General features: G+C 47.9%; 1 protein-coding gene across 2 annotated transcripts; it reads right to left on the bottom strand.

The window, feature by feature from the left end:
- Positions 1 to 2,834: 2,834 nt before the first annotated feature.
- Positions 2,835 to 6,677, bottom strand: Dkkl1 (dickkopf like acrosomal protein 1). Of its 2 annotated transcripts, none has more exons than XM_055613603.1 (5): positions 6,541 to 6,677; positions 6,206 to 6,374; positions 5,169 to 5,309; positions 4,973 to 5,062; positions 2,835 to 3,258 (listed from the first exon to the last, which is right to left on the bottom strand). In XM_055613603.1, the coding sequence occupies exons 2-5, from the start codon at positions 6,356 to 6,358 to the stop codon at positions 2,950 to 2,952; spliced, it is 693 nt and encodes a 230-aa protein (XP_055469578.1). In that variant the 5' UTR covers positions 6,359 to 6,374; positions 6,541 to 6,677; the 3' UTR covers positions 2,835 to 2,949. The 2 variants fall into 2 exon arrangements, with proteins under 2 accessions (XP_055469578.1, XP_055469579.1); XM_055613604.1 differs by lacking the exon at positions 6,541 to 6,677 and adding an exon at positions 6,458 to 6,512.
- Between the last annotated feature and the right edge of the window lie 3,024 nt (positions 6,678 to 9,701).

The raw sequence follows: 9,701 nt of genomic DNA, 5'->3' as shown, positions 1-9,701 counted from the left end.
GGTGATGCTTGGTTATCTGCTGAGCTCTGCTGTGGTACAGGATCCTTCCCATCCGCTTGGCGAAATCGGCCCAAGCGGGGTAGAGTTCAACGGAAGAACCCTCTGTTCACCCCTCTCTTTTTGCCTGTCACCGTCACAATGAAGCATAGCCTGGTCCAGCCTCACTTCCGCTCCGTGCCATGTGGCATTAATCCGTACCCAAGCTGCTTTTCCAAACAATCATTTACTTTCTTATTTATTGAGGTTGGCAGCGGACTTGAAGCAATCATCCTGCCTCTGCCCATCACTCTGAGCTACTCAAACTTTCTCATTCATGAGGAAGGAGGGACATACAGCTTTATTTTTGTTTTTAAGTGGCAGTAGAGAGGGAGTGGGTGATCAAACTGACTCGCAAGGATATTTGGAACAGAAGACTACAACCTCTCATCCATTTGTTACTTCAGAAAACGTGATCCTCTTACACTTTCCATCTCGTCTCCATCTGCTTACACTGTTTAGGGTCCAGCACGTAGTAAAGTCTATTTGTGAATGTCATTCTCAGGCTTCATTTCTGTATGCGCTCTGCAAAACGGGCATTAAGGACATGGCCTGGTGTTTAACATTGCTTTGTTAAGTCGGGCGTGGTCAGCACACAGGAGGCAGGGACAGGAGGATGGAGGAAAATGAGGCTAGCCTGGTCTACGTAGTCCTAGACTGGCCAGGATAACAGTGAAATAAGGCTGGCGAGATGACCGAGTAAAGCCCCTTGGCAGACCTGAGAGGAATCCTCAGGACCCGCGTGGTGGGAGGAGACCCTCTGAAGTCCACGTGTATACCATGCCGTGTGTGCACCTTTCCACCCCTTGCCATTTCAAAACACAGAAATGTAGCTAATGATAAGGAGCTGGACATGTACCTCAGCTGGTACAGTGTTTGACTAAGGTGCCCTCATGAATTGGGCATGGTGTACCAGCACTCAGGAGCGAGAGGCGAAAAGTTCAAGGTCTTTTTCAACTTATATGAGACCATCATGTGCTGGTTAGTTTTTTGTTACCTTGATAAAAGCTAGGGCCATCTGGAAAGAGTAAACAACTCGGAAAATGTCTTGTCAGATTGGCCTGTAGGCAAGTCTATGGGGATATTTTCTTGGTTAATGAGTGATGGGGAAAGGCCCAACCCACTGTGGGCAAAACCACCCGGGAAGATAGGAAAAAGCTAAGTGAGCCATGATCTTCAGTGCCTGCTTTGAGCTCCTGCCTTGACCTCCTGAAGTGACAGGATGTGAGCTGAGGCTTGTGAGATGAAGTAAACCTGTTACTCCCCAGCTTGACTTCCTGAGGTGATAGAATGTGAGCTGAGGCTTGTGAGATGAAGTAAACCTGTTACTCCCCAACTTGGTTTTGATCATGGTGTTCATTTATCACAGAAGAAGAAAATAAACTAGGACACCTGGTCTTGGGGGGTGGGGGAAAGGCATGCCAAGCGTTTTCAGGACAGGTTGTGGTGCGTGGTGGACCCTGGTAGCTTTGTCAGCATTTATCATTCTTCCTGGCAGTGATTAAAAGCAATGGATGTTTTCCCAGAAGACCTGGATGAATACTCAGCACCAACATGGCCCCTCACAAGGTCTGTAACTCCATGCCCTGCAGAGGAGATGCCACACACACCAAACACTCATACACATAAATTGAAAATATTAATCTTTCAATATTTGTTTTACTTTTTGAGATCTTGGGTTATTTTGTAAAATCTCAAAAATATATTGTTGTAGCAAATATAAAATACAGTAATAATGTTTAATATTAAATAGCCTATAATTATTGCAGCGGTATTTATCTAACCCACTATCAAATCAATAAACACAGATACCTGATATTTTAGAATAGCCTTATTTTACTTAGGGTTGGACAGATAGATATTAACCCCTAGGCTACCTAACTACCTTACAACCCCCATCCCAAGCCATCTGCTCTAATCATTCTTATCTGGGCTACTTCCTAGTCACAATCCCAAAATACTTGCTTATGCTCTTCATTTGGGTAGGCTGCTTCTCTCCATGTGGAAAGTTCCTCCTCTCAACTCTCTGTCCCAAAACGACTGTGATCTTGCTTTTCCCTCTGGTCCTGTCTCTCCTGTGAGCCTTCTTGTCCTCAAAAGCCTGAGAATCTTAGCTCCATCTCTTCCTTCTGTCCTGCCCAGGTATAGGCCTTTGATTTAGCCAATCAGGAATAATATCTTAGGCAAGGTTACACATGTCATTTTGGGGTACTTGAGTGTCTTCTGGTAAAAGATAGCAAGAAGACCCCGGGAGCAAAATAATTAACATTAGAATACTTAACACCAGCCTAACCCCAACAATCTATTTTGGTGGCTGCGATGGCTCACCAGGTAGGATACTTTAAAAACCTGGGACAGGCTGGATCAAAGGCTTCAGTACCAGGTGCATCATGGTGCCATAGGAGACCTAGTTGCCCAACTAAGAGACAATGTTCTGAATGAGATGTAGGCAAGAGCTGGCACAGAGCTCCATTCTCAGAGCTAAGTGTCAGAGGGAGTAGCTACAGTTAGCATACAGGCAGCCTGCCTCTAGGTTGCTCAGCAACCTGTGACATCATAAGCTGTTGCTTGCCAGGGGCCTGGGATAAAAGACCCCCAGTTTCTCTCTCTTCTGCCTTAATTTCTTTCCCCTCCCTGCTCTCTCTTTCTCTCTTGGGGGGGGGGCTGCCATCCCCTATTTTTCTTCTTCTATGCTCTCTCACTGACCTCTCTCTCTCTCCAACCCAGTACAATAAATCTCTTCATTCCAGATCTGTTGAATGGCATTTTTTTTTAAAAAACATATTATTACAGCTACTCTGGCCTGTTTGGGAACAGATGCCAAAAGGAGATAGTGCTAGATGTAAGAAAAACTTTATTTCCATATGGTGCTGGGGTAGGGTATGGGACATGCAGGGGCATCTGGTTCCCACCCTATAGCTGCTGGGATGGCCTGAGGATGTAGAGAAAGTGTGTCTTTCGGATAGGCACCTTGACATGTTGTGGGACATGGACCCCTTCCTCCAGGTTGCCCTCATGGGAGCCTCCACGAAGCCCATCCCGGATGGCCTGCAGGCGATGTCGTTTTTCTATGAGCCAGCGACTCCCATCCTGGACATCTGGCTGGGTCCTCCGCCTCGGCATCTTCATGATCCAGAAAGCCACCCGCCTGGGCTCTGGATGCAAGCTGTCTGTGGCTCTCTGCTCGGGCACCAGCGTCTCTTTCTCCGCCACTCTGGGCACCTGTGAATGAGGCACAGGTAGATCCTCAAATGCCACACAGCACATCCAAGATGCTTGGTGGCTGTGGGGCCACCTCAACCTACATCTCAGCTTGCTTAGTACTTTTAGGTTAAAAAAACCCTTTTTGGGGAGACAGTTCTGTTTTCTGTCTGCCGTGCTGCATTCTTTGTGTAGTAAAATTTGTTTTTTTATTTATTTTTAAAGATTTATTTATTTTTATGTGCACTGGTGTTTTGCCTGCATGCATGTTGTGAGGGTGTCAGATACTATGGAACTTGAGTTACAGAATTGTGAACTACCATGTGGCTGGCTGGGAATTGAACCCAGATCCTCTGGAAGAGCAGTCAGTACTCTTAACCACTGAGCTATCTTTCTAGCACCCAAATCTGGTTGTTTTGAAACTTCCACAGTTGCCCTAGAGCTTTATTTTACTGTGTATCTCCACGGGTGTGTCTGAGTGTTAAATATGTGCACCACTTGTGTGCATTAGTCATGCCCTTGCAGAGGGTACTAGCTAGAGTCCCAACACCCATGTCAAGTATCTTACAGGCTCCTGTAACTCCAGCCCTAGGGGCTCTCACACCCTCTTCTAGCCATTGTGTTCATCTGTGCTCATATGCTCACACAATTTTTAAAACTTAAAAAAAGGAAGCACACAAACATTAGCTGAGTGGTAAAGATATGTCTTTATAGCCAGCACTCAGGAGGCAGAGGGCAGCCTCGTCTACAGAGTGAGTTCAAGGCCAGCCAGGATGATATAGTGAGCCCTGTCTCAGGAACACTAAAAATAAAAAATAGATAGGTGGAGAGCTAATAAATAGGAGGATTGAGGGACACAATACCTACTTGGGCATTCTCCTTTGTGAACAGAAGCAGACACACAAACCCAAACAAAACCAAAACAAAACCTCCGAGATGTGACCTGTACTTCTGGGACTGGTGGAGTTTCTGGAATGAGCAAAACACTTTCTTTTACACCTGTTTTCTTTGGGGGATTTTTTTAAAATTTTTTTTTGAAACATGGTTTCTTTGACAGCATTGGCTGTTGTGGACTTAATTTGTAGTCCAGGCTGGCCTTGAACTCACAGAGATCCATCTGCTTCTACCTCCCAAGTGCTGGGATTAAAGGCGTGCTCCACTGCCTGGCTACAAGTAGAGTTTTTGTATTTGTCTGGAGGCAGGATCCTGATATGTAGCCCTGGATGGCTTCTTGCCTAAAACTGGAAATGATCCTGCCTCAGCCTTTCAGTACTGAAAACCTGTCGCCTCGTCCCTTTTGACATGTCACACTGAGTCCCAGATTTTAAGGGTATTCCATGTACAGAGTGTGCGCTGGCTAATTTTAAATGCCAACTTGCCTCAGTCTAGAACCACCTGGGAAGAGAGCCTGAATGGGGGATTAACTAGATTGAGGTTGTTATGGTGTAGATATTACCAGACCCAGACTATTATGGGCAGAACTATTCCCTAGTTAGGTTTTGAACCACCACAGGGCAAGGCAAGGAAAGATGCCCCAGACAGTAGAAATGATGCTGCAAGTTCCCCTAAGTGATGGACTGTACCCCAGAGAAACCCCTTCTTTCCTACACTGCTTTTGGCTAAAGTATTTCGTTACAATAACAGAAAAGAAATTGGAAGAGTATGGCATGCTGGAATTCCTTAACTGTAGAAAAATGCTGGTTCCTGGATACCTGGGGGCAAGGTAGGTCCTTACCTTCCAGTCACCTTCCTGGTTCCTTTCTGGTTCGATGGACGCCACCACCTTCTCAGAGAAGAGCACCTCGCCTGTCTTGTTGTCAGTCATCTGTGAGGGTTATATAAGAGAGAACAAACCTGCCTTCCTTCCTCACTTTCCTCTCTTCTGTCAGGTAGAGCAGCTTGATGTTAGGAAGGACTGCCTAGTGTGGTACCTTGTCTATCTGCAGGTGGCTGGAGAGGGTATGGTTTCCCATTCTGTGCTCCTGGTTCTCTTCCTGATGGAAGTTCCTAGGAAGGTCCCGGAAGTCCATGGGAGAGGAGAAGAAGTTGTCCAGGTCTCGTAGAAGGTCATCCTAGGGTCAGAGGGAAACAGTGGGTACGCTTGCTCCCCTTCCAGTCAGTCTCATTCCTTTCCCCTTCAGTCCTCTAATCCCCAGAGGACTGCCACCATACCCTATCTGTCTTTCTGTCCCAATACCTTGCTGTTCCTGCTTCTTGCCTATCCCGGCTTCCACCTCTCCTCCTCTTCTCTCTGCCCCTTACCCCACAAATACTAGTCAAGCCCTGCACTCCCTAACTGTACCCTCAGAACCCCTGCTTGGGTGCTCTACCTCTGAGCCACACCCTCAGCCACTACAACCCCAGCCCTCTTTTTATTTATTTATTTTGACTGGGTCTCACTAGATAGCTCTGGCTGACCTGGATGGAACTTGATATGCAGAACAGGCTGGCCTCAGATTCACAGATGCCATGACTCTACCTCTCAAGCCAGGTCACCAGGCCTGGCTTTCTTTACTCTTTGCCAGAGTTTGAGTAAAGCTGCCTAGGCCAACCTTGAACTTTTTTTTTTCTCACGTTGGAGTTTCATGTGAGATACGGCCACATCCAGGGCCTGCTATCTGGGATGATGGGCTTTCAGCCCCAGGCCCAGCTTCTCTTCCAATTTGGTGTTGTCATGTTCCCCGTCTTCGGTCTGTTTATCACCTTACAGCCCTGCTTTTCTTTGAGACAAAGTCTCATGTATCCCAGGCAGGCCTCAGACTTCCTATGTAGGGGAAGGCGGCTTTGGACTCCTGTTCTTCCTGCCTCCCCCTCCTGAGTGCTGGTATAACTGGTGCCGGGAATCAAGCCTAGCACTTTGTACATGCTAGGCAACCACTCTACCATCCGACACAACTCCAGCTCTGTCTGTTGATTCCTTTTCTTAACTGTCTCCTGCCCTGATCCATCTCTCTGTCCCATCACTCACTTTTAGGAACAGTCGGCTAAAGCTTTGGAGAAGACTCTGAAGGCCCAAAAAGCCGGAGGAGCCCTCCTGAGGGTCGGCGTCATGGATCGGGGCAGCAGAGGACGCCACGAAGGCCGAGGGGAGCAGCAGCAGCAGGACACCCAGTCGACACATTGCGGGTGGTGGGAGGCTGTAACAAGGGTAAGTTCAGATTCCGCAGTCACTACTCTGTGGTCCCTTCCCAGGCCTTCTCTCTGTGAAGGCCCCGCCCACCTGCTTCCCTTGGATTCTGTCGACACTCTCCAGTTCAGGCGCTGCTCCTCCGGGTTAAGCCTCACTCAGATCCCGTTCCTCACCTTTGCCTACATCCGCGCCTTCTCCTGGACGACAGGTCGGCCACCCGGCTCTGGACACCGCTGGACACGGACAGTTGATATCCAGTTCTGGCCTCGAGCCTGAGCAGATTACTGGAGCGTTGGTTGGCCGCACCGCTCTGCGAGACTGGCCACGCCCCAATCGCCTCGCCACGCCCACCTCCCGCCGGCCGCTTTGGAATCTTCAGTCCACCGTCACACCTGTGGCATAGCCACACCTCTATTGTTTATTAACCACACCTCTTAAACCAGAGCCTTAATGAATGAACCACTCCCCAACCTAGTGACTTTACCCACGAACCAGACATTTATTCTACGTCATGCCAGAGGGACACCCTTTCTTTTTCGGTTAACAACATCCTTTGAGTCAGATTTTCCTCTCTGACCCTGCCTCATCAAAGGGGCACGCTCTCTTTTCCTGACCATGCCTCCACTCGCTGACCTACCTAAATTCTCCCTGATTTCTAGAAGATACACGCCTGCCACGCCCCTTAAGGCACAGCCACCTGTCTCCCTGCCCTCGCCCACAGCTGAGAATCATCGGGATGAACTAGGCCTTCTTTCCGACGTCATGCCTCTGCATACATGTTCACGAACTACGTCCCTTAAATCATTAGGTCCTCTCCAGATCACGCTCCTATTCTATAGCCAATCTCTTACCCTCCAACCTTTGTTTCCAGTTGGCCATGCCGTTATCACTGACCTCGGACCCTAGAAACTTCAGTCTTGATCACTTTTCTCTTTCAACTAGAGCAATGACCTGCCCAGGACACGCCTCTGGATCCCAGAACTCATCCCATATCTGGGCCTAAGATAACTTTATTTATTCAGTGTTTGCACATAAGAATGGCATGGTGCAGATGTGGAGGTCAGAGGGCGGCTTTCAAGAGGTGGTTCTGCCTGCCACTGTGTAGACCTCCAGGACCGAACAAGTGCCTTCAGAACCAAGCCATCTGGTTTGCCCTCCCAAAATGACTACCTCTGAGCATTACCGTGGATGTCATATCGTTTTCCAGCTGGTTTCATTTAAGAAGCACAACTGTCTCCAAAAACCCAATTCCAGTCCTGTGTTGTATTTTTCAAGAAACCCAAATCCAAGCTACTCTTTCAGACCCACAAAGCCCATGTGCCAGGCACCCTTGGGTGTGTATTTGTAGCCAGTACCCCCCCCATCGTTGTTTTGGTTTTTAAATTTAGAAATAGGGTCTTATGCATCCTAGACTGGCCTTAAACTATACAGAGGAAGACCCTGTCTGTCTGTGTGTGTGTGTGTGTGTGTGTGCGCGCGCAAACAAGCGACAAGCGGTATGGAAGTCAGATATAACTTTCAGGAGCCTGTTCTCCTTTCCACCATGTGGGAACTGGACATTCAGAAGTTGTCAGGGTTGACAGTAGTGCCTTTTCCCGGAGCTGTCTGTCCAGCCCATAGCCCTGTTTTCTTTCCATTTTTATTTTATTTTATTTTATTTTATTTTGAGACAGGTGTCTCTGTGTAGCCCTGGCAGTCCTAGAACTCCATAGACCAGGCTGGCCTCAAACTCAGAGACCTGCCTGCCTCTGCCTTCTAAGTGCTGAGGTTAAAGGTGTGCACCACCGTCGGGCTGTTTTGGGGTTTTTGTCTGTTTTCTCAGAGAATGTCTGTGCTTTGGTGTGCAGGTTTTGGTTTTGTTTTCTAACCTGACACAGCTGACATAGGCCGGGGTCATCTGGGAAGAGGGCACTTCAGTTTAGAAAATATCCCCATGAAACTGGCCTGTAGGCAAGTGTGCAGGGTACTGTCTTGATGAGTGGCTCATGTTGGGTGGCCCAGCTCCCCGGAGTGGTTCCAGCTCTGGGCCACTGTTCCTAGGTGCTATAAGGCTGAGCAAGTCATGAGGAGTAGGCCAGTGACTAGCACTTCTCCAGAGGTCTCCGCTTCAGTTCCTGCCTCCAGGCTCTTCTTTGGGTTCCTGCTCTGACTTCCTTTCATGATGGACTACCGGTGTAATCTTAAGACAGGCTATTGGTGTTTTTCCTGCATGTCTGTCTGTGTGAGGGAGTCAGATACTCTAGAGCGCCATGGGGGTGCTGGGAATTGAACCTGGGAGCTCTGAAAAGCAGACAGTGCTTTAAAAATATATGTATATATTATTTATGCAGCATTCTGCCTGCATATGTGCCTGTGCGCCAGAAGAGGGCACCAGATCTCAATATGGATGGTTATAAGCCACCATGTGGAATTGAACCCAGGGCCTTTGGAAGGAGAGTCAGTGTCTCTGAACCTTCTCTCCAGCCCCTCAGCTATAGTCTTAAATAAGCCCCTCCTCCCCAAGTTTCTTTTGGTAATGGTGTTTATCACAGAAACAAGACAACAAAAACAAAAACAAAACAAAACAAAAAACCCCTAGAGGATCCAGGCTAGCCCCAACCTCTCAATATATAGAGAGAGATTATAGATGTGTGAATATAGATGAGTGGTATCTTTCTTCCTCAGACCTTCAATTTTAAGACAGCAATACCCAGGACCTTATCTCTGCTCTCAGGCACCCAAGCTCTGTCTCTACCTGGGACAAGGCTGCTTGCAGCCCCTAGTGCCTATGTAATTGTGGAGTCTGCATTTCTGTGGACCTCCAAAAACACTTGGGGTCCAGCCCAAGGCTTCTCTCTGGCCAGGTCACAAGGAAGCAAACAAACCCACCCCAACACCTTATTTATCAAACAGAAACATTGGATGAGAGACAGCTCTGACTCGGACCTTCCCCCAGCCCTGGTGAAGCCCTCGGGTTCTGACCTTCATTTCCAGTTACAGACCCCACCCTTCCACGGCTGAAGAGATGACTCAGTGGTTTAGGGTGCTGGCTGCCCTTCTGCAGGTCCTGGATTTGATTCACAACATCCACACGGTGGACCACAACCGTCTGTTAAGTCCAGTTCCAGGGGATCCAGAGCCCTCTCCTGTATGTATGCATTATGCATACACGCTGACAAAACATACAGATAAAATAACATTTAAACATTTAAAACCAGAATAAAATAAAAAACACATATAAAATTGGTAAGGACTATTTTGTTTCTGTCAGTTCTACATCCTCAGCAGACACATACAGTCCAGGGTGACCCAGGTCACGTCCCCTCCTCCATCTTTCTACTCCCTTCCCTCCTCA

The sequence above is a fragment of the Psammomys obesus genome, unplaced genomic scaffold (assembly GCF_907164565.1).
Source record: "Psammomys obesus unplaced genomic scaffold, mPsaObe1.curated_primary_1811, whole genome shotgun sequence".
Taxonomy (NCBI): domain Eukaryota; kingdom Metazoa; phylum Chordata; class Mammalia; order Rodentia; family Muridae; genus Psammomys; species Psammomys obesus.
This window is presented reverse-complemented; position numbering and strand designations above follow the sequence as displayed.